General features: G+C 46.1%; 1 protein-coding gene across 1 annotated transcript in view; it reads left to right on the top strand.

Moving 5' to 3' along the window:
* The window catches only part of LOC144762748 (uncharacterized), a 712,524-nt gene that overhangs the window by 631,427 nt on the left and 55,065 nt on the right, over positions 1 to 26,032 (top strand). The window contains exon 20 of the mRNA XM_078648000.1: positions 15,236 to 15,317. Within this exon, the coding sequence (XP_078504126.1) occupies positions 15,236 to 15,317 (82 nt within the window). The remainder of the gene's footprint in view (positions 1 to 15,235; positions 15,318 to 26,032) is intronic.

Below are 26,032 nucleotides of genomic sequence, written 5' to 3'. Positions count from 1 at the left end.
GCTCCTCCCGTTTCCAGGCAAAGTCATCGAGAAGACCGTCAACAAGCAGCTGGCCGCCTTCCTCGAGACGAATGGATCCCTCGACCCCTCACAGTCTGGCTTCCGAGCCAACCACAGCACCGAGACCGCCCTCATCGCTGCCACCGATGACATCCGAGCCCTGCTGGACAACGGCGAAACAGCAGCCCTCATCCTCCTAGACCTCTCCGCGGCGTTCGACACTGTTTGCCACCGCACCCTAGTGCAGCGCCTCAGCAACATCGGAATCCAGGAAAAGGCTCTGGAGTGGATCATCTCCTTCCTCGCTGGAAGGACACAGAGAGTACGCCTGCCACCGTTCAGATCTGCAGCCACGGAAGTCATCTGCGGCGTTCCTCAGGGCTCCTCGCTCAGCCCCACCCTCTTCAACGTCTACATGAGCCCCCTTGCGGGCATCGCACGCCAACACAACCTCAACATCATCTCCTACGCCAACGACACCCAGCTGATCCTCTCCCTGACCAACGACCCCGCCGCCGCCAGAACCAACCTCCACGAAGGGATGAAAGACGTAGCCGAGTGGATGATGACCAGCCGCCTGAAACTGAACTCAGACAAGACGGAAGTCCTCATCCTAGGCTCCTCGCCCTCCGCCTGGGACGACTCCTGGTGGCCCCCCGCCCTGGGCACCGCACCCAAACCGACAGACCACGCACGCAACCTGGGCTTCATCCTGGACTCCTCCCTCTCCATGACCAGACAAGTCAACGCCATCTCCGCGTCCTGTTTCAACATCCTGCGCATGCTACGGAAGATCTTCTGGTGGATCCCCACCGAGACCAGGAAGACGGTCACCCAGGCCCTCGTCACCAGCCGACTGGACTACGGCAACGCCCTCTACGCCGGAACCACCGCCAAGCTCCAGAAGAGACTCCAGCGGATCCAGAACGCCTCAGCCAGACTCATCCTCGACATCCCCCGACGCAGCCACATCTCCGGACATCTGAGAGACCTGCACTGGCTCCCCGTCAACAAGAGAATCACCTTCCGTCTCCTCACCCACGCACACAAAGCCCTACACGACCATGGCCCGAGCTACCTCAACAACCGCCTCAACTTCTACGCTCCCAAACGCCACCTCCGATCGACCAACCACGCCCTCGCCGCCGTCCCCCGCATCCGAAGAGCGACAACAGGAGGAAGGTCCTTCTCCTACCTGGCCGCCAAGACCTGGAACACCCTCCCGACCGACCTTCGCCTGACCCAAGACCACCTCTCCTTCAGGAAGAAGCTCAAGACCTGGCTGTTCGAGCAGTAGCGGCACCCCACCCCCCCACCCCCCACCCAAGCGCCTTGAGACCCTCCGGGTGAGTAGTGCGCTCTATAAATGCCTTGATTGATTGATTGATTGACTATAACTCACGCGCCCGCAATCCACTGCTGATGATGTCACATATTAAATCATTCATGACATGGTCAGTGACATCGCTGATGACATCACTGATGACATCTCAAATGGACCCTCAGTATTCACGGGGACTTAATTCCCCAACTTTGAAAACGCCAGGGGGAACATTTGCAGAGTGCTGCAGGGAGGGGACTGGGCCTCCGGCAAGTTGCCAGTGCCTGGCAGCCTTCTTTGTTTTTTTTATAAAAATTGTTAGGAGGGGGCTGCGTGGCAGTCCCCAGAGGCCAATTATGGTCCCATGGAACCCATACCCGGGGCCTGGGCAGCCTTTTTTTTTTTTTTAGTTTTGGGGGCGGGGGCCATGTGGTCCCACCAGCTCCCGGGAATCAAAGTGCTTGCACCCTAACATGGTTTGGCGCAATCCTGGAAAACTATTACTGGGTCTAGGCTCCCTAGGGGTAAGGTTGAGCAACCTCTTCAAATAATTTGCAATGCTCACCAACACCCACTCATCCAGTGCACGCTTGTACTCATCCACACTTGGCACTGGCTGTATGCTGCCACCATTCAAACTGGACTGGATTCTGCGTTTTTAACCTTAATGTCCAGTTGCCTCATGTTTAACTCATGAGCTAAGAGAATCTTATTTGCTTCCAAGGCGAGAGCTTTCCTGCTCTCCTCTGCTCGCTGTTCACTTTCAATGAGCAGCTTCTTCTCCTCTGCTTGAGTTTTAAGTTTTAAAACCTCCAACTCATGGTCTCTGACCCTTTGGTTTTCCTCCAGCTCCTCTGGGGAAAAACTGGCTACTACCAGCCCCAGAAGCTGGTCCCTCCACTGGCCAATCCTGTGGACCAAATCCATTCCCTGGGTCATCCTCATCAACCTCAACATCACCCGCCTCCTGAGCCCCTTTGGCTTGCCACCAGGCCCTCCTGGCCATTTGCAGTTCCTCCTTCTTGGCGCTACTTTTCATGGGACATCCCAAAGCTCTGTAGAATTGCCTCATTTGATCAACTTTGTACGTAAGCAATGCCTCAATGTCGAACTCTAATTCTGCAGCCTCACTGGCTACCTGGCTCCTCTGAGATATGATGTGTGGCTTAAAGGTTGCTCAAAAATAAAACCAACAAATCAAGAACACAATATGTGGTTGTGTCATGGTCTGCGCTAAACTTGTGATGTACACCAATCACTGTGAGTGAATTAGCTAATACACATTCAAATCCAACATCGCTGACCAACAAATGTTAGACCCGGGATCCCTGGTTGACTGAGGTAGGTACCTTCGGACAAATAGGAACCCGCATTTCCACATCTGGGAAAGTAAGGTCACCTTCTGATATAGCCCTCGCTGACCCCCTTGGTAGCTTGGCAGGAGCAGTCAGGCTTATCTTCAAGGCAAATGTGTAAAGTATTTGCAACCACGCTCACAGCAACCCAATGATGACATCCCCAAATAGACTAAACACGAGTTTTATAAAAATGAGTATAAATATTATGTAAAAAGATACGATAAGACCACATGATATAAATCCAACATATGAGTATGGGTAATATTTCTCCTGGCTGGTTGTTAGGCCAGCGAGCCTTTGTAAGTTCTGACAATATCAATAAGCATGTCTAAATATTCCACTGTAATCCTAATACCATGTTATGCAGTTCGTAATGCTAGAATTAGGCCCTTTAGCAATGTAACAATAATGCAATGCATAATGCAATAATCCGGCACTTTGCTATCTAAAAACAATGCAATGCGTAATACAACCATCCGCACGTTGCAATGTAAAAATAATGCAATGCGTAATACAACCACCAGGTACGTCGTTATGCAGAAATAAGGCAATGCGTAATACATTAATCAGGTAGTTTGTTATGCAGGAATAATGCAATGCGTAATACGCTAATCAGGTAGTTCGTTATACAGAAACCATGCAATACGACAATCAGGTAGTTCATTATGCAGAAATAATGCCATGCGTCATACACTAATCAGGTAGTTCGTAATGCAGGGATAATATAATGCGTAATACACTAATCAGGTACTCCATTATGCAGAAATGATGCAATGTGTAATCCGACAATCAGGTACTCCGTTATGCAGAAATAAGATAATGCCTAATACACTCTAGCACCGATCGCGGAGCTGTAGGGAGTCTCTCCGCCACTCCTTCTGACTTGCAGTCAGCCTCATTCAACAGTTGCCCCCAACACAGGTATTGTGTAAAGAAAAAGTGCAGCTCCGCACTTCGGCCCCGGTACTGCCAGTCCCTTGGCAATACGGGCCGTGATATGAGCCGAAGCTGAGGCTCGGGCTGCCAGAATGAGAGAGAGGCCGAGAGCATCTTCCTCTGAGCCCGCACCCCGCCACAGGCGTCGACATACAATACCTGGGGGCGCGTATTCACTCTCCTCTCCTCGTCCAGCGACTTGGGCCTCCGATGCAAACTTTGTGAATTGGAAACAGCGGGCTCGGGCCGGCGGCTCAGCTTCTCCGGGGCTGCCGGTCTGGCCCGCTACTGCTACGAAGATCTCAGCCTGCCACGGGGCATATGCACACAGCATTGCTGAGACTCCCTTAAACTTTGGGTGCACGATCACCGGGCACTCCACACGAAGGTCTCAGGCTGCACGAAGAACACGCGCACAGCTTCACTGAGACTCACTTTAACTCTGGGTGCATTTTAACAAGGCAATCCTCTCGAAGGTCTCACGCTGCACAAAGCACATGCACACAGCGTCGATGAGATTCATTTGGACTCTGGGTGCACGATAATAATGCAATCCTCATGAAGGTCTCACGCTGCTCAAAGCACACGCACACAGCGTCGTTGAGACTCACTTGGATTCCGGGTGTGCACAATAACAAGGCAATCCTCATGAAGGTCTCACGATGCACAAAGCACACGCACAAAGCGTAGTTGAAACTCACTTGCATTCCGGTGCACACAAAACTGCACAAACCTCACAAAGAGTTCAGGCTGCAAAAAGCACATGCACACTGCATCGGTGATTCTCGCTTGGACTCCAGGTGCCCACGATCACAGGGCACTGCTTACGAGGGTCTCAGGCTGCACAAAGCACATGCAGACAGCGTCACTGAGACTCTCTTGGAAACGTTTGTGTTCCTGTGTTTACACAACAGGAAGTCAGCTCACCACGGGCCCTTGAGGATAAGTTACTTCAGGACACAGCACAGCAAAGTCCTTTCAAGCAGGGGGACACAGCAAAGTACCTTTAGCCTTTCCTTGGTTTAAACAGCAAACTGCAGGCCAGCCCCATAACACACAGCAAAGGTCAGTCCTTTCCTTCAGTTTCTTCAGTTGTTTCTTCCTTGGCAAACGTTCCTCTTGACCACAAAGTAGCTCCAGTCTTGTCCAATCTTGATCAAGCCATTCTCCAAAGTTCAGGGGCTTCAGATCTCATAGTTATACCCCCCCCCCAATGGCTCTGAAGTCTTTCGTTTCAGGGGGACACTGAGTGCTGGGTGCCTCCCTGCATGTGACACCTTCTTTCTTTGATTGGGGGGGGGGGGTCTGGAGTCCCAGTCACTCAGCAGGAGATGGGACAATTGTTTTATAGCAGCAACCCAGGCCTCTACTCCTCCCCTACACTCCAGATGCAGGTCACCTGTTGCTGCCTCACCTCCACCCCTGGGTCAAGATATTCCCCTGATCCTATTGCTTTCAAATCCAATCAATCCACAACCAGGCAGAGACACACTCTGGTGGAGTTCTTGATGGTCCTCTTCTGACTGCGGCTCGGCTGTCAAAGGATTATAATTAGCATGAAAGGGTGGGTAAATGAGTGGATGGATGGATGTTAGTGAAAGAATACATGGATGGGTGAGTGAAAGGGTGAATGGCTGTATGAATAATTGAAAGGATGGATGTAAGGATCGATGAGTGGATGGATGGAGGATAGCTGAGTGAAATGATGGATGGCTGAGTGAAAGGGGGTGAATGACTGAGTGAAAGGGAAGATGGAAGTATGAAAGGATGGATAGATGCAGTAAACGTATGGCTGGTAGAATGGGTGAAGGAAAGGGTGGATAGATAGGTTTAAAGATGGATGGATAGGTTTGTACAGGGGCATTGTGAACCCCCCATTTTAGCAGCTACAATAGGGGTGGGTCTCATCTGTCTACAACTCAGCAGACAAAGGCTCATAATTACAAAGAAAAGGTGGGTGAATGAGAGTGAACGGGTGGATGAATGGATGAGCGAAAGGGTGGATGATAGATGATGGAGTGAAAGGATGGGAGCAAGGATGGATGAGTGAAAATAGGCATGAATGAATGAAACAACTGAGCTTAGATGGATGGAAGAGTGAAAGGGTGAATGACTGGATGGGTGAATGGGTAGATAGATGAGTGTGTGAAAGGATGGATAAATGAGAGAGAAAATGGATGGATGTGTGGATGGGTGGAAGGAATGGTAGATAGATGAGTGAATGGATGGATTGATTGGGTAGGAGGATGAGCAAAACAGTGGATGGATGAGTGAAAGGGAGAATGCAGGGATGGATGGCTGAAAGGGTGCTTGAATGGATAGTTTGGAGATGGATGGAAAGGTTTGGATATGGATGAGTGGACAGATGGATGGACAGAATGGTGAAAGACTAAATAATGGATGAAAGAATGAATAGTTGACAGAATGCAATGGAGAAATGGTAGATGGAAAGGTGAAAGGATATCTGGGAAAATACTTGGATGGAAGGGACAATAGAGCCCTTCTGTTGATGGTCACAATGACTTACTTTACTTGCTTGGTGCCATAAGAGCTTTGCTTCAAAGTGGGAGGTATTGCAATTTTCTGGCTACTCACTTGCACTACATACAGATAATTAAGACTCTGCGGTTATTGGTGGTCAGCGATACCAGTTTTTTATATTGCTGAAAGTTGCTGAGGGTATCCATAAAGGAACACTCTTATCCAGGGAAGGAAAGACAGGTGTCCGCTGGAGGTAAAACCTCCTCCAGAAGAGAGAGCGGGGTACCAGGTAGTAAGCCTAGCACATGGGAATGGAGTGCTAGTGTCCTGGGGAAAGCATAATTGACCTGATTTTACCGGCACGGAGGCACTTTCAACTCGGCGGTGTGTGTGTAGCGGACCCAGCAGACCTCACACCCACCTCTCGCCGCACCCGCTCCGCGGGTGCCGCGTCGCGCTGTTGCAAGCGCCAGCTGACGGTGAGGGCTTTCAAGGCGGCTTAGGGTGAGAAGCTCGGCGGGGCTGCGAGTGTGCGGGGACTCGGATATCCAGGAGTCCCTGCGAGACCGGGAAAGAGCATCCGGTCCGCCCTCCCTGCTGGCCCGCCCCCCGCCTATTGCAGGACTTTAAAGGCACTTTCTACCTTCCCTCCCTGGGATACCTGATTTTACTGGCACGGAGGCACTTTCAACTCGGCAGTGTGTGTGTAGCGGACCCAGCAGACCTCACACCCACCTCTCGGCGTCGCGCTGTTGCAAGCGCCAGCTGACGGTGAGGGCTTTCAAGGCGGCTTAGGGTGAGAAGCTCGGCGGGGCTGCGAGCGTGCGGGGACTCGGATATCCAGGAGTCCCTGCGAGACCGGGAAAGAGCATCCTGTCCGCTCTCCATGCTGGCCCGCCCCCCGCCTATTGCAGGACTTTAAAGGCACTTTCTACCTTCCCTCCCTGGGATACCTGATTTTACTGGCACGGAGGCACTTTCAACTCGGCGGTGTGTGTGTAGCGGACCCAGCAGACCTCACACCCACCTCTCGCCGCACCCGCTCCGCGGGTGCCGTGTCGCGCTGTTGCAAGCGCCAGCTGACGGTGAGGGCTTTCAAGGCGGCTTAGGGTGAGAAGCTCGGCGGGGCTGCGAGCGTGCGGGGACTCGGATATCCAGGAGTCCCTGCGAGACCGGGAAAGAGCATCCGGTCCGCTCTCCCTGCTGGCCCGCCCCCGCCTATTGCAGGACTTTAAAGGCACTTTCTACCTTCCCTCCCCGGGATACCTGATTTTACTGGCACGGAGGCACTTTCAACTCGGCGGTGTGTGTGTAGCGGACCCAGCAGACCTCACACCCACCTCTCGCCGCACCCGCTCCGCGGGTGCCGCGTCGCGCTGTTGCAAGCGCCAGCTGACGGTGAGGGCTTTCAAGGCGGCTTAGGGTGAGAAGCTTGGCGGGGCTGCAAGCGTGCGGGGACTCGGATATCCAGGAGTCCCTGCGAGACCGGGAAAGAGCATCCGGTCCGCTCTCCCTGCTGGCCCGCCCCCCGCCTATTGCAGGACTTTAAAGGCACTTTCTACCTTCCCTCCCCGGGATACCTGATTTTACTGGCACGGAGGCACTTTCAACTCGGCGGTGTGTGTGTAGCGGACCCAGCAGACCTCACACCCACCTCTCGCCGCACCCGCTCCGCGGGTGCCGCGTCGCGCTGTTGCAAGCGCCAGCTGACGGTGAGGGCTTTCAAGGCGGCTTAGGGTGAGAAGCTCGGCGGGGCTGCGAGCGTGCGGGGACTCGGATATCCAGGAGTCCCTGCGAGACCGGGAAAGAGCATCCGGTCCGCTCTCCCTGCTGGCCTGCCCCCCGCCTATTGCAGGACTTTAAAGGCACTTTCTACCTTCCCTCCCTGGGATACCTGATTTTACTGGCACGGAGGCACTTTCAACTCGGCGGTGTGTGTGTAGCGGACCCAGCAGACCTCACACCCACCTCTCGCCGCACCCGCTCCGCGGGTGCCGCGTCGCGCTGTTGCAAGCGCCAGCTGACGGTGAGGGCTTTCAAGGCGGCTTAGGGTGAGAAGCTCGGCGGGGCTGCGAGCGTGCGGGGACTCGGATATCCAGGAGTCCCTGCGAGACCGGGAAAGAGCATCCGGTCCGCTCTCCCTGCTGGCCCGCCCCCCGCCTATTGCAACGCCCATATCACATCACCAAACTCCCGCAGCAGGGGACGCAGCCCGGGGCAAAGACCGGGCTAAGAGCGGGCCGTTTGAGGCCGTTCGAGGTCAGAGAGGACTGGACTGGCCCACCCTCTTTCGCCCATTTACCGTCACTGACTAATTGGGTTCATACAGGTGAACCACCTAACCTTTCTTTTTGTAGTGCTAGGCTAGGAGGTTTTACCCTGGTTGCTGCTGCTGTCCAACTATGTGCACCAGGTTAACTCGAAGTAAGGCCTTCAAGGGTGGCCCATCAATTAGTGGCCCCATGGATGACTTCATTACTCGCACCAATCTAGCCATCGACCAAGAAATTTCCAAACTTCAGACTCGTGTCTCTTTGGAATTGGCTGCCGCCAGAAGATTATCACAGGTCATTGCAGTCTCCAAAAAATCCTCTCTGGGCCACATAGCTACTGTGGTCACCCCGGAGCGCCCGGCTATCCCCAATTGTCTAGTCGCGCAGGTAGATGTCCATCAGATCCCGATTCCACAACTCCTTTCCCCAGCCCCAGAGCCTTTTTCCCAGACAGTCGAACTGAACTTGCCTGCGGTGACCCCTATGCAGGATGCTAGTCCTAATTCCCCCACACCGGTAACTCTAAATACACACAAGGGTAAGCAGGATGTTAGCTCTAATTTCCCCACCCCAGTAATTTTTAACACATCCAAGAGCACTAATACTAATAGAAAACTACCCAAAAGGAAACGTAATTCCCGGTCTGCTTACTCCCGTAAGAAGGCCAAAATTGCGGTGGTCCAACAGCCGAATCTGGTCTGTGTACCGGCACCCATTGTAATAGGAGGGTCTACCCCCAGGTATCAGTCGCAGCGAGTGGGAGCCAATGAGGGGACAGCCTCTGACCTTACTACTATAACTGCAGAGGATGAGGGCTTACATGATGAGGGTCTGGAAGGGAAGGATGGGGAATTCATAGGTTTAGTTTGGGAAACTCTTAAGAAACTTCTTTCTCCCCTTGCTTTTAGACTCTCATGTATCGAAAACAACTTGCTAGAGATGGAAAAAAGCATTATTGCCTTGGCCACTCTTGGCTTGAGAAGTCTAGAAAATCAGGGCTTTGCTGTAGATGACCCAATACCACAAGCCCCACACGTTCCTCTTCCAGTACCAGCTCCTGTACGCCCAGTTCCCAAACCACGGACCATGGGTGTGAATCAAATTACCACTGCTCACAAACCTAAGGTTCCTAAGCGTCCCTCCCCTCAACCACCATCAAATTCTACCGTAGGTCTTTTTCTTAGACCTCTTCTCAGTGAAGCTCCTCGCCAACAGCCCCAGGGCCCTCCTGTTAAGAATAATTTTAGAGGGGGCTACATTGATCTTCCTCCAGAGGCCAACGACTATGTGGCTGTATTGACGGGCGTCCCCCAGATTGGAAATGGTCATTACGAGAACCACTGGTCTCTGAAGAATAAGATAATGCACTGTCTCAATGTGAACCGCCCAATTCCCAACGGTCGGAAGAGCAGAGTTCTGATGGTGCGCCGTGTCCCCTGGGTGGGCCCCACAAGGAAAACCACTGCCGGGGATTGTATAGTGGTGACCTTTGAGGACCCACATACGGCACACCACATCTGCTCTTGGCCCACCGGTGAAGGTTCCCGTGTCATACCTAGGCCTCTGTCTTTCTTCTATCCACCACGCCCCAAACTTATACGGGAAGATGACTGGTCTTTGGTTCAGCATCATGCATGGAGGAGCAATCCTATTAATTACCAAGATCTCTCTACATGCTGGAATGGCCTTCCAACCTCGAATAGGTTTGGTGGTCTCGAGGAGGTAGACTGACTTCTAAGGCAACCTACCCTTGAAACAGTGGAAAAGGCCTCTCCACCCCTGACCTTAGGGACCATTGATTCCCTTTCCTTGTTGACTGATCCTACTCTCGTTAGCCACCCAGCCCTGGAAGAAATGCCATATGCTCTGCCTGTAGAGGAGGGATCAAACACATTAAACACCTTAACCTCCCCAGAATCTCATGATGCAGTGCACTCACTGGTCCCACCTCTTACGATTCCCTTGTTACCCATCCAGAATGCTCCATTAGATGGGAACCCGACCGGTGTTATAAGGGCTCCTAACCAACAGCAGATTGAGCCACTGCAAAGGCTAAATAGAGCGGCTGCAGGGGCGGCTGCTCTTGCGCCTAACTCGATTGCAGTTGTTAATCCATCAAGGCTGACTATCCTAGGCGAACCTCTGTTAAAGATTTTAAGCTGGAATGTGGCAGGGCTTGCCCGCAACTTTGACATCCCTGAATGGAATATTTTCTTGGACTCCTATAACATCTGCCTTTTGCAAGAAACCTGGTGCCTTGAACCCAGGCACAGAGTGGGATTTACAACCTACTTTGTCCCAGCTTCCCAACAACATGGATGCAAAGGTCGCCCGTCTGGCGGCCTTTTAATATGGGTTAGCATCGCACTAGGTGCAAGTGTAAGCCAAAAGTCCACTCATTCTCCAGACCTTCAGAGGATAACTATACGCTGCCAAGGGGGAAGGAAGCTAGAGGTTTTTAATCTCTACCTAAGGGGGGCTAGGGGTGGGGCATCATCGCTATCCTCCACAGGATTAAATAGTGAATTAGTCGCTTGCAGTTCTGACTCCTATGTGCTCCTTGCAGGCGACTTCAATTGTTGTTTTGAGCCACTGGCTAGGGAGGATATTCTGGACTCTTGGGATGAGGATACAAGGAGAGGCGTCCCTACTTTGAACCTAGACCCGATCCGAAAATGGACGCAGACTGCAATTGACATCAATGCACTCTGCATGGAACATGATCTGAGACCAACCAATGGCCGATCCAAATCAGACTCTATGGGTGCGCACACCTATAACAGAACGGGACACAGCTCCAGAATAGACTATACTATGTTGAATTACAACCTTTGGCCATTTCTGCAAGACATGGAAGTCATAGCATCTTGCGATAGTGACCACAACCCTCTATCCCTAATCCTCATCCCGCCTTGGCATGTTAGGAAGCCAGCTAAGACTACCTATTCGTGGAAAACATCCCACGAAGTTGTTCCCTCAAACTGTGGCAGGCGCTTGAAATGGGCTAAAGCAGCAGTGGATGAGGAAAGGATGGCACAAGCAGGGACCATAATGACAGCGGTGGGACTACGTCTCGATGCTCCAGGTATTACTAGTGCAGCTGTTTTAACGACATTCATAGAAACTATTGCTGCATTAAGCGAACTGTTTATCATTCCCCAAACCAGTGCGAGGGTTGTAGTGAAAGGTGCTTCTAAGGCAAGAGACAAGTGGTATTCCTCTGAATGTCGGGCTGCCAAGGGGGAACTTATTTCCGCAGTGAAGTCCAAGGACCCGGGCAATATCAGACTTGCGAGACATTTCTATAAAAAAACTGTGACCATGGCCAAGGAGGCCCATGATTGCAGTTTTTGGAGGGAGTTAATGGAGGCGAGCACTATGAAAGATTCCAAGGGGTTCTGGGATCTATTGAGAGCCAGGAATAAGCCTCTCGATCTCCAACTTACCTGTAACATTCCTGGTGATGTTTGGTTTGCCCACTTTTCCAAACTCTACTCTGTCTCATTAGGTGTACCTCAACCAAGCTTGGGTTTTTTGGTCAGATCCCCAGTCATTACTACAATCAATGACTGTCCCTTCAGTAGCAAGGAAGTCGAAAGGGCAATTGGGTGTATTGTAATCAACAAGGCTGCAGGCCCAGATGGAATTCCGGGTGATTTGTTGAAGAAAAATCCATCATTATGGAGCAGATTAATCGCCTCACTCTTGAATGATTCAGAAAAGGGGGTGGTGATGAACAGAGTGTCTGAATTAAGCAGACCACTCTTACCCAGTCCAAAGATCAGGGCTTGATCCATCACCGTTATTTATCTCACTGCCCCATCCCAGCTCAGAACCTGGCTATATGCAAACTAGTCTGTCCCTGGCCCAGTGCATCATGGGAACAGGGCAGACCAAACTACCAAGCCAATTCTTCACCAGAAAGGAGACAAGCTACCGGGGACCGGTTTCTGGCATTTCAGCCTCTTCGGCCCGGCTTGCTTGAATCCTGATGGAGCAGTGAGAAAGGGACTCATGTCTGAGTATACCCTGCCACACCTATAGTGGCCAAAAACGATTCAGAAAAGGGGGTGGTGATGAACAGAGTGTCTGAATTAAGCAGACCACTCTTACCCAGTCCAAAGATCAGGGCTTGATCCATCACCGTTATTTATCTCACTGCCCCATCCCAGCTCAGAACCTGGCTATATGCAAATTAGTCTGTCCCTGGCCCAGTGCATCATGGGAACAGGGCAGACCAAACTACCAAGCCAATTCTTCACCAGAAAGGAGACAAGCTACCGGGGACCGGTTTCTGGCATTTCAGCCTCTTCGGCCCGGCTTGCTTGAATCCTGATGGAGCAGTGAGAAAGGGACTCATGTCTGAGTATACCCTGCCACACCTTGAATGCGGCTGTTCTGGGAGGCTCTCTTCCTGATTCCTGGCGGGGCGCTGAGGTCGTCCCTATTTTTAAGAAAGGCTGTCGGGACGACCCAGCCAATTATCGCCCAATTAGCCTGCTTGACTCAACCCAAAAGGTTGCGGGCAAAGTGGTATTGGGTAGGATTTTGCAGTGGGTGGAAGAAAACCAGGTTCTGTCAGATTTCCAGGCAGGTTTTAGAACAGGGACAGGTACCATCGAGCAGACATTCCGCTTCTTAATGTTATATTGGAAAGTGGTTGTACTGGGTGGGGGCAGCTTGTATTTAGTCTTCATAGACTTGCGAACTGCCTTCGACCTGGTCCCGCGAGCCCAATTGTGGAATGCTCTGGATGGGTTGGGTATACCCCCCTATTTGTTGACCTTGCTTATTAAGTTCCATGAAAGCAACTTTGCCCAGATCAGATGGGGTCTCCAGGGGGAAAAAACATCTCGTATCCCTGTAGATAGGGGCGTCCGCCAGGGCTGCGTGCTTGCCCCCACTCTGTTCTCTCTATACGTGAACGGAGTGGTGGAGCATCTCCTTCAACAACCATCTGATGCACCTTCCCTGGCCGGTAGGAAAATACCGACGCTCCTATTTGCGGATGACACCCTTCTAATCTCAAAATCACCAGCAGGCATTCAAAAGTTGCTCTCTAGTTTTAAGGCCTTCTGTGACATCAAGGGCCTGTCTATAAATATAAGCAAGACCAAATTCCTTGTCCTTAACCCTCCCAGGAAATCTGTTGTCCCCCCTACTCTGGACTCTGTCCCACTTGAAAGAGTTAAAGAGTTTGACTACCTGGGTATTCGACTCTGCGACACCATGAGTTGGAAGGCACACCATCAAAAGGTGTTTCTGACCCATAAGAGGGTTGCAGGGGCCCTGCTTAAAGAACAACGCGCCTCATCTCTTAAACCCATTGGGGCACTATTAGACATCTACAGGGCAAGGGTGGTGAGTGCAGCTTTGTATGGCGCGGAACTGTGGGGTGTACAGAGAGTTGACACCTTAACCTACCTCTAAAATAACTTCCACAAAGATCTTATGAAGTTACCCCACAGTACCCCTACACTCCCCCTCTTGCTTGACGCAGGTACTCGCCCAATTGGCGAACAAGCTAGGCTACGTCCCCTTTTATTGTGGTCTAGGATATGGAATGTTCCAGAACTGTGCAGCTATGCCGATGCCCTAAGAGAACTACTATCCTTATCGGGCTGGCATAAGGTAACCTGGTTCAGGGAGGTTAAGCGGCTTCTCCACAAATTGGGTCTAGGAGATGCTTGGGTTAACAGAACAGCACCCTCTAAGCAAATGCTGAAGAAGGCTTATTGGTTATGGGTGGCTAATGCGAGAATGTCCAATCCGAAGCATTGTAAATCTGTTGTCCAGTTTCTTTCATTTAAGGAGCTTCCATATAGAGAATCCTACCTGGACTTAATCCATAACCCAGGAGACAGATCATTGTACTTCAAATTTAGGGTGGGAGTTCTTCCACTAGGGCTGTTAACTTCCACCTGGAAACCACCATTGCAAACCATACCTTTTTGCCCCTTCTGTGACCTAAGGGTTGAGTCCATTGCCCATCTGCTGTTTGAGTGTTATGCGTATGCGGCCCCCAGGTCGAGATGGCTGAAGCCACTATGTAGGAGCTTGGGTACTAGATCACACTTGGAAGCCCTACGTATACTACGCTCAGATGCCCGACCCTTCATTGCCTGTTGTATGGCAAAATTCTTGGGCTGGGCCTGGCGAATCAGAACTGCAAAGAAACTATTGATTCAGTAAAGTGGCTCTTGCCTGTAAAAGACTTTATGACCTGGCTAACTATCCATTCTCTTAATGCCACTGTTGATTCATAGGTTTTTATATTTGTGCATTGCTTAATTGATTCTGAAGGTTTTTTTATTATCTACTGTTTAAATGTTTTTACCAAATTGATGTAATGCAATGCTTTTATGATATGTTTTTATATCGAAATAAAGCAATACAACAACAACAACAAATAATTGACCTGGAAAAAGAGACTGGGCACCATGGGCACCTGTTTTGAGAGTGTCAGGGCAGACATGAATGCCACCTGCTGAAGAAACTTAATTGGGTTGGGAAGATCAAATGTCTGAATAGGACATGCCCTCACAAACCAAGCAGTGTCGAGAGGAGGAAATGTTTTGTATCATCAGTCATTCTCTGAAAACTTGACTCAGTTTGCATTCACTCACTTACCAATCCAGACAACCACACACACATACACACTTGGCAATAATTGAAGCACTTTCACATGTAAGAAAAGTCAGAACTGTTAGCTTTGTTTTTGCTTGTTAATACAATGCATGTTTGTTATTTTTTTCTCTCCTTAGGAATTTTTATTTAATTCCTGCTACTTGTTGGTTTTACATTTGGTAGTGCAAAATATCCAGCTGCCTCATACGGCTATCACCACTTTCTTTTTTTATTAACAGGCTCAAAGAAGCAGAAGTTGTTTACAAGCAGAAAATAGAAAAGGCGTCATATAGTTCAAAGCCAAAACATCCTGGTGGAATAGTAAGTACATTAATATTTAAAAGCCACAAAGGTTTTGTACTGCCGTCATCATCATAAAAAATAAAATTGTCATCTTCTCAGTGTGATCACACCAGTGCTAAACAAGCATCGGCAAAGCCAATAAGGAACCTATCGGCTTTACTATTGCCTTCTAGCCATGGTGTACAGCATGAGCAAAATGCTGTGTAGCATAGTGCAAAGGTTAAAAAAAAATGCTGTGGTGACACAGCCCCTTGGTTGCATACTTTTGTAGGAAAGTGCATGCTCTATTATGCATTCACACCAAACAAATAACGCGGACACAAGCACTGCTCTGCAAAGAGCTGTGGTAATTCAGTATGGAAAGAAGCTCCGCCCACTCCCCCACCCTTATTTTTTATTGGCGTGTGTGTTTGCCCTTTGTAAATGCTGTCTTCTGATTCATTATGAGGCTTGTTAGTCCCACCTTAGTACAACCATGTCATCATTTGTGGTTTTTATCATTTGTGGCCTCCCATGGTTACTGGCCCCTTTACTTGGTTGTTACATAGGTATGTACTATTTCCTTTATTGTGGGGGTGCGGTTCCTCTGAAAGTCCAAAGCCTGAGGCCTGGGAGCAGCTGGAGCCGGAGCCCGCAGCAGGAGTATCTTTTCCCCTCCCCGCCCTCCCTCCAGTTTTCCATGCTTTATACCCTGCTCCCTATCCCCGTCCTCCCTTTCTCTGTTCCTTCTCCCCCCCACTCTCCCTCCTGTTTTGCCAACCATTTGCAATGCAATAGGTCTTGGGTACATTGGAAATGCTTGTTTTAACATCGCTCCCCCTTCTTAACAGGCTAAGCAGGTTTGCTGCCAGGTATTGTAGGCAATACAGGTTTCCTTTTCATTAAGGAACCTGCAAAGTGTTGCGACACATGCAGAGTTTTCCAACAACAGCAAAACATATGCAGCGAAGTGATAATTTCTCTTTTGGGTTGTTATCATTGCGGCCACACCTCCCACTCCTTTGCTTGCTGACCCCCTCCCTGTCCCTCACGCATCGCACCACATTACTTTAGCATTGCCTCAGATCTTGTTTTCCTTGTGGCCGCCCCTCCGCTATACGAAAGCATGCCTCTTTCAACTTTGAGCTATATAGAACAAGGGAAACCCAAAGTAGCAATTGGTTTGGGACCTTGGGGGTATACAATATTTCATGAGACAGTGGTCCCAAACATCAATTGAGATTTAAAAACAACGATAAATATAGACCAAAGTTGAAATCTATAATCAAAGTCCAGCCGGACAGATTTAATAATCAGTACAATCAGATGTGGCAAAATATTAAACAATTTCCAAGTGGGACACAAGCCTGTGTCCAACTACCACATACATACTAACATAGAGAAGCACAAACAATTACAAGGCAAGACAAAGTCTGTGAATTGATCAAAATTAAAACAGACAGTTATTACTTGAGTACACTTTCTGTGATTTCACAATAAAAAGGTGTTTCAATCATCAAGTGTAAGCTGTCGACGACGTTTCGATCCTTTATAAATGCAGGACCATCATCAGGACATATCAATACATACCTTTACTATATATATATAAGTTGCCATACATAATAGGTGACACCAAGACATACATAAAGGGAACACCACAATACAAACAAGGAGATAAAAAGAAGAAGAAAAATTCACAAATTAGTACATTTTTCTAGTATTATTTGTAAATATAGTTCAAAAAAGAGACACTGCAAACTGAAGTATATACAGCTCAGAATTTACAACTAAGCAGAGACCCATATAGTAGAGCTATGTGACGAGAACTTGTTCAGTATATTGAAATAAGGGTGGAATGTGAAATAAGGGTGAAGAAAGAACCTTCACCACTGTATCAAAATAAGGGATTTGCTTCTATGGTAGAGCACATGATGATTTAAACCCTCAAACGTTGCTAATTGGAGAAACCATCAAGCATGACATACCTCCAATAATGTTAGATTCTTCTATTGGTATTTAAAACGGTAAGCTGCCAGATTGAATCTAAAAAACATGAAATCAAAAATGTGGGGTCATGGAGAGATGTTATCGATACCAGTACCCAGCTGAAATAGGGGAGAGGCAGAGATTGCTTACCAATAATGAGTTCCAAAAGATTAAAACAGGATTGTCGGCACTTAAGGTTACTTTCGATGTGCACTCCTATGGAACAAAACAAGGAAGTGCTCAGAATGTACGTAGTGACAAGTAAAGATACTTAGAGCAACATACATCACACAAAGCCATCTTACCGATGAACAAGTGTAAGCATGCCCAATTGGGGGGTTGTGAAGACGAATGTAGGCAACGCCCAAGCAATCGCTCAGAATAGTATTTGGTCAGTCCCTACAAAACAGACCGAAAAAATACTTAATTTGTGCGAAGAATCTGTCTGAATAATCAAAAATCTGCTTCCCGTTATATTTAATGAAATCAAAAAAACGTCTTACCGGAATGATAATGTGAGAAGCCCGTAATAGGGGGTCCAATACCAAAATAAAGTATGTGATCGAGAAATTACTTGGTGTGTTTGGGGCGAGGGGAAGTTGTCTATAGACCCGCCACAGGTCACATGATCAGGATTACGTGAGGCACATTCGTAAAAGGATTCGATTACCAAAATGAATGCCATCTTGAAAGGGATAGTCACTGGCATCTAAACAATATGTACTAGCATCTCGAGAGTGCCAAATCCTGCATGGTTCCGTAAAAAGCTATGTGACGATATGATACTGTTAAGAAAGAAAAAATGAAAATAAAATAATTAATTAAGCCAAAATATACAGTCGCCTAAGAGCAAAACAATTAATGCGGCATGATGTTACCGGCACTAACCACACAACTGGTGTCACCCAGATTATGAGTGTGAGTACCCGTATTTAATAGTCGAGAATAAAGAGCATGTTAGGAAGAGATACGGTGGCCATTTTGGAATGGTCAAAACTCACGGCGAACCAACCTGATTTGCCTATTAGCAATACAGCTCACCAGATGCCTCGAACACTTCCAATAATTATTTCAAAGCAAAGCAAATCAATATTATGACTGGTAAATAAATGGAAATCAATTGAACTGCCATACATTCAATTTTCACATTTTAAAATCATTAACATCAAAAGGCTACTGTTGTACTAGACAATTTTTGCACTCGATATAGAATGTGTAATATAATAGACCTTATTTTTACATTTGCAAAATTGCAACATCACAATTTGATTCTGAGCTACTATTTCAAATACATTTCACACAACAGAACTACCAATATGGTAAGGTCATAGAGCAGGCTAGACCAGAGATGTATGTCAGAGATTAAAATTCAGAGTCCAGTAAGCATTCAGAGTCCAGTAGATATTAGAGTAATGAGGTCCAATCCTCTAAACGGTTCAAACCAGTGTGGATACTTTTGGTCCTCAAAATCCATTTTAGTTCCTCTTTATTGAGTAGGACACCAATGTCACCTCCTCTTTGAGGGCTTTTTACTGCATCAATGACTGTCCATTTTAGTTCCAATTCACTGTGATTTTTCTCAGAGAAATGGTCCACCAAAGGTGCGTTAGGTGTCTTGCACCGGATCCGACTCTTATGTTGCCCAATACGTAGACGGACTTTTTGTGTAGTTTGTCCTATATATATATTAAATCACATGGACAAAAAATGGCATAGATAACATTAGAGCTGTTACAATTTGTAAAATGTTGCCTATGGAAAACCAACTGTTCAAACAAAAAATCCTTTCCTTCTATTGTGCTTTCACAGACAATACATGAACCACACTTTGCATGGCCTGTTAATCGTGGCAGGCCCCATATGTCCTCCAATGTATTCCCAATTTTGGCTGTTGGCAAAGCCGCCCTCACTAGATGCTCTTTGATATTTTTTGATTTTTTGAAAGCAAATAGTGGGCGCTCTAAGTTGAGTGCACCTACATTGAGTGTGTGCCAGTGCTTACTCACACTTTTTTTCAAAGCGTTTGAAATTGGAGAAAAGGTCGTAACGCATATAATGCGGTTCTGTGTAGCCTTCTCCTTTGGTTCAAGCAATGTTTCTTGTGGGCAATACCAAGCCCTCTTTAGAGATTGTCGGATGAGTTTCCTAGGATAACCTCTCACTAACAGTTTGTTAGACAGAGTACTAGCTTCTCTAAAATAATCCTCTTTTTGGAAACAATTTCTTCTCAACCGAAGGAATTGGGAAAATGGTAGCGAATCCCGCAAAGCCCTAGGATGATTACTCTGGTAACTGAGCAGAGTGTTTCGCTCAGTGGGCTTTCTATAAAGACTTGTAATAAGTCTTCCTTCGCTGTGAAAAATCTTTAGATCCAAGAAAGATATTTATTGTGTATTAGTGAATAGGGTGAACTACAGACCATTGGAGTTATTATTTAGCCAGTGAAGTAACTGTGCTAAGAGGTCCATAGATTCACCCCCGACCAAGAAGATGTCATCTATGTATCTCCTCCACAGTGGAAGGGATTCACAGAAGACAGGATCCGATGGCATTCCAGATGATCCATATATAGGATAGCTAGGTTAGGGGCAAAAATTGCTCCCATAGATGTCCCTCTAACTTGGCCATAGAATTGGTCTTCAAACATAAAAAAGTTTTTTGTGAGGCAAATCTCTAATAATTGCAAAATAAACAGTGTGGGTACTGCATGGGGCCGTGGTCTGGAATCCAAAACTTTTTCCATAACCAAAAGGGAGTCCCTCTGGGGAATGTTAGTGTATAAGGATTCCACATCTAAGGTACAAAGTACCTCAGATGTGGTGTCATAGGGATGATCTTCGATCAAATTGATCATGCCCATACTGTCCCGTATGTAACACTGGGTATTTGGAACGAATTCCTTTATAAAGTAGTCCACATAGTGACCTAAGGGCTCCAGAACCGAGCCACAACCGGAAACTATAGGTCTTCCGGGAGTGTTTTCAGCATTTTTATGGACTTTTGGTAATGTATATATTACCGGGGTCCTTGGAGATTTAATATTCAGAAACTGGAACTCTTTGTTAGTAAGGAATCCACAGTCAAGAGCCTCTGTCGTCACTTTGTTTATCATTTCTTGGATCTCTTTGGTAGGATTATTAGGAAGCCTACAGTAGTGTGCCTGGTTGTCCAATTGTCGCAGGATCTCCTCACGGTATTTATTTTTATCTTGCAAGACAACACCGCCTCCTTTATCGGCTGGCTTAACAATCAAAAGATTGTTGTTTTTAAGATCTGCCAGGGCCTGTTTTTCTGCCAGTGAGATGTTATAAGGCACAAATGTTTTACTGTGCTCAATTTTGGCCAAGTCCTTTAAAACCAATTTCTCTAAAGTAATAATTTCACCCGGTATCATATTTCCTGTGCGCGAGAATATTGATTGTGGCCTAAATGGGGTGTTAGAAAATGGAGGGGTAGAAGGATTCAGTAGAAAGAAGCTGTGAAGCCTAATCTTTCTAAAAAACCATAGAAGTTCAGTCTGAACTTCTAAAAAATTTGGACGAATCGTGGGGACAAATGAGAGTCCTTTATTAAGAATAGAAAATTCAGAAGGAGTCAGACAATGTTGAGTCAAATTAAAAATAGGTAACAAAGTAGTATCAGGAATATCAATCCCAATATTGGTCATATTGGAGGGGGAGATCTCATTTACCATTGGTAATGCTGCCTGCGGGTGAACCGTTCTCCAGGGGGATTTGGCCAACGTTGTGGTTGTTTGCCTCTTCCCCGTTTGGGCTGTTCTGTCACACTACACTAGGTGAACAATTAGAAAAATGCGAGAAGAAATTGGTGAGATTAGAACATAGATAAAATTACTCACTGAATACTTGCGTGCAAAAATTATACCACAAGGATTACTGGTACGCAATATACCTGGGGTTTTCACTGATAATCCCAAGTATACCACTGGGTTTAGTTACATCAGCACTACCTGTTCCAGGCACTGGCTAGCGCTTGGAATAGATATTGCCACCGAGGAACTTAATAAAGTTGTTGCAGAGATTCAGGATTTAGAAAAACAAATAAAAGAACAAGTTCCCTACTGATATAAAGAAACTTCTAGAGGAGGTCCAGAAGACTGTTGATGAATGCAACAGAATCGAACAAAACAAAAAAACCATCAAAGTGAAGAAAGATATTCAACAATTCTCACTTGAGCGAGCTTATCCATACCTCGCTAAGGATTTCTATTCTAGTAGATCTTATACGGGCCCTCAGAATTAACGCCCGTGGGGACGATTTAATAAAAAAAGAAACATTGTAGGTTTTTCTGTTAGTTCAGCGGAATCCTCTGATAACTCGGATAACAGTGAAGGACAAAATACCCCACGTAGAACACCTTTTTTAGAGCCAAAAGTGAGCACAGTAAAATATTTGTGCCTTATAACATCTCACTGGCAGAAAAACAGGCCCTGGCAGATCTTAAAAACAACAATCTTTTGATTGTTAAGCCAGCCGATAAAGGAGGCGGTATTGTCTTGCAAGATAAAAATAAATACCGTGAGGAGATCCTGCGACAATTGGACAACCAGGCACACTACTGTAGGCTTCCTAATAATCCTACCAAAGAGATCCAAGAAATGATAAACAAAGTGACGACAGAGGCTCTTGACTGTGGATTCCTTACTAACAAAGAGTTCCAGTTTCTGAACATTAAATCTCCAAGGACACCCGTAATATATACATTGCCAAAAGTCCATAAAAATGCTGAAAACCCTCCCGGAAGACCTACAGTTTCCGGTTGTGGCTCGGTTCTGGAGCCCTTAGGTCACTATGTGGACAACTTTATAAAGGAATTCGTTCCAAATACCCAGTGTTACATACGGGACAGTATGGGCATGATCAATTTGATCGAAGATCATCCCTATGACCCCACATCTGAGGTACTTTGTACCTTAGATGTGGAATCCTTATACACTAACATTCCCCAGAGGGACTCCCTTTTGGTTATGGAAAAAGTTTTGGATTCCAGACCACGCCCCATGCAGTACCCACACTGTTTATTTTGCAATTATTAGAGATTTGCCTCACAAAAAACTTTTTTATGTTTGAAGACCAATTCTATGGCCAAGTTAGAGGGACATCTATGGGAGCAATTTTTGCCCCTAACCTAGTTATCCTATATATGGACCATCTGGAATGCCATCGGATCCTGTCTTCTGTGAATCCCTTCCACAGTGCTATTGCGCTGTGGAGGAGATACATAGATGACATCTTCTTGATCTGGGGTGAATCTATGGACCTCTTAGCACAGTTCCTTCACTGGCTAAATAATAACTTCAATGGTCTGCAGTTCACCCTATCCACTAATACACAATAAATATCTTTCTTGAATCTAAAGATTTTTCACAGCGAAGGAAGACTTATTACAAGTCTTTATAGAAAGCCCACTGAGCGAAACACTCTGCTCAGTTACCAGAGTAATCATCCTAGGGCTTTGCGGGATTCGCTACCATTTTCCCAATTCCTTCGGTTGAGAAGAAATTGTTTCCAAAAAGAGGATTATTTTAGAGAAGCTAGTACTCTGTCTAACAAACTGTTAGTGAGAGGTTATCCTAGGAAACTCATCCGACAATCTCTAAAGAGGGCTTGGTATTGCCCACGAGAAACATTTCTTGAACCAAAGGAGAAGGCTACACAGAACCGCATTGTATGCGTTACGACCTTTTCTCCAATTTCAAACGCTTTGAAAAAAAGTTTGAGTAAGCACTGGCACAAACTCAATGTAGGTGCACTCAACTTAGAGCGCCCACTATTTGCTTTCAAAAAATCAAAAAATATCAAAGAGCATCTAGTGAGGGCGGCTTTGCCAACAGCCAAAATTGGGAATACATTGGAGGACATATGGGGCCTGCCACGATTAACAGGCCATGCAAATTGTGGTTCATGTATTGTCTGTGAAAGCACAATAGAAGGAAAGGATTTTTTGTTTGAACAGTTGGTTTTCCATAGGCAACATTTTACAAATTGTAACAGCTCTAATGTTATCTATGCCATTTTTTGTCCATGTGATTTAATATATATAGGACAAACTACACAAAAAGTCCGTCTACGTATTGGGTAACATAAGAGTCGGATCCGGTGCAAGACACCTAACGCACCTTTGGTGGACCATTTCTCTGAGAAAAATCACAGTGAATTGGAACTAAAATGGACAGTCATTGATGCAGTAAAAAGCCCTCAAAGAGGAGGTGACATTGGTGTCCTACTCAATAAAGAGGAACTAAAATGGATTTTGAGGACCAAAAGTATCCACACTGGTTTGAACCGTTTAGAGGATTGGACCTCATTACTCTAATATCTACTGGACTCTGAATGCTTACTGGGCTCCGAATTTTAATCTCTGACATACATCTCTGGTCTAGCCTGCTCTATGACCTTACCATATTGGTAGTTCTGTTGTGTGAAATGTATTTGAAATGGTAGTTCTGTTGTGTGAAATGTATTTGAAATAGTAGCTCAGAATCAAATTGTGATGTTGCAATTTTGCAAATGTAAAAATAAGGTCTATTATATTAAACATTCTATATCGAGTGCAAAAATTGTCTAGTACAACAGTAGCCTTTTGATGTTAATGATTTTAAAATGTGAAAATTGAATGTATGGCAGTTCAATTGATTTCCATTTATTTACCAGTCATAATATTGATTTGCTTTGCTTTGGAATAATTATTGGAAGTGTTCGAGGCATCTGGTGAGCTGTATTGCTAATAGGCAAATCAGGTTGGTTCGCCGTGAATTTTGACCATTCCAAAATGGCCGCAGTATCTCTTCCTAACATGCTCTTTATTCTCGACTATTAAATACGGGTACTCACACTCATAATCTGGGTGACACCAGTTGTGTGGTTAGTGCCGGTAAAATCATGCTGCATTAATTGTTTTGCTCTTAGGCGACTGTATATTTTGGCTTAATTAATTATTTTATTTTAAATTTTTTCTTTCTTAACAGTATCATATCGTCACATAGCTTTTTACGGAACCATGCAGGATTTGGCACTCTCGAGATGCTAGTACTTATTGTTTAGATGCCAGTGACTATCCCTTTCAAGATGGCACTCATTTTGGTAATCGAATCCTTTTACGAATGTGCCTCACGTAATCCTGATCATGTGACCTGTGGCGGGTCTATAGACAACTTCCCCTCGCCCCAAACACACCGAGTAATTTCTCGATCACATACCTTATTTTGGTATTGGACCCCCTATTACGGGCTTCTCACATTATCATTCCGGTAAGACGTTTTTTTGATTTCATTAAATATAACGGGAAGCAGATTTTTGATTATTCAGACAGATTCTTCGCACAAATTAAGTATTTTTTCGGTCTGTTTTGTAGGGACTGACCGAATACTATTCTGAGCGATTGCTTGGGCGTTGCCTACATTCGTCTTCACGACCCCCCAATTGGGCATGCTTACACTTGTTCATCGGTAAGATGGCTTTGTGTGATGTATGTTGCTCTAAGTATCTTTACTTTCACCACGTACATTCTGAGCACTTCCTTGTTTTGTTCCATAGGAGTGCACATCGAAAGTAACCTTAAGTGCCGACAATCCTGTTTTAATCTTTTGGAACTCATTATTGGTAAGCAATCTCTGCCTCTCCCCTATTTCAGCTGGGTACTGGTATCGATAACATCTCTCCATGACCCCACATTTTTTATTTCATGTTTTTTAGATTCAATCTGGCAGCTTACCGTTTTAAATACCAATAGAAGAATCTAACATTATTGGAGGTATGTCATGCTTGATGGTTTCTCCAATTAGCAACGTTTGAAGGTTTAAATCATCATGTGCTCTACCATAGAAGCAAATCCCTTATTTTGATACAGTGGTGAAGGTTCTTTCTTCACCCTTATTTCACATTCCACCCTTATTTCAATATACTGAACAAGTTCTCGTCACATAGCTCTACTATATGGGTCTCTGCTTAGTTGTAAATTCTGAGCTGTATATACTTCAGTTTGCAGTGTCTCTTTTTTGAACTATATTTACAAATAATACTAGAAAAATGTACTAATTTGTGAATTTTTCTTCTTTTTTATCTCCTTGTTTGTATTGTGGTGTTCCCTTTATGTATGTCTTGGTGTCACCTATTATGTATGGCAACTTATATATATATAGTAAAGGCATGTATTGATATGTCCTGATGATGGTCCTGCAATTATAAAGGATCGAAACGTTGTCGACAGCTTAGACTTGATGATTGAAACACCTTTTTATTGTGAAATCACAGAAAGTGTACTCAAGTAATAACTGTCTGTTTTAATTTTGATCAATTCACAGACTTTGTCTTGCCTTGTAATTGTTTGTGCTTCTCTATGTTAGTATGTATGTGGTAGTTGGACACAGGCTTGTGTCCCACTTAGAAATTGTTTAATATTTTGCCACATCTGATTGTACTGATTATTAAATCTGTCCGGCTGGACTTTGATTATAGATTTCAACTTTGGTCTATATTTATCGTTGTTTTTAAATCTCAATTGATGTTTGGGACCACTGTCTCATGAAATATCTTTCAACTTTGAAGCTGTAATTTTCCCACAGTTTAACTCGCCATCTTTGTTTATTCTACAGCTTCTGCCTTAGGCACAGCTGTTTTGACCACTACGGGTGCTGGGGCTTGCAGGAAGTTGATTAATACAGCACCACCGACCTTATAAATATTTTTCTCAGGTGTCAGGTGCTACCTGAATGGAACATTCCTTATTGCATATATTTTTCAGGATG

The sequence above is a fragment of the Lissotriton helveticus genome, chromosome 6 (assembly GCF_964261635.1).
Source record: "Lissotriton helveticus chromosome 6, aLisHel1.1, whole genome shotgun sequence".
Taxonomy (NCBI): domain Eukaryota; kingdom Metazoa; phylum Chordata; class Amphibia; order Caudata; family Salamandridae; genus Lissotriton; species Lissotriton helveticus.
The sequence above is the reverse complement of the archived record's forward strand: the minus strand, read 5'-3'. Positions and strand labels throughout refer to the sequence as shown.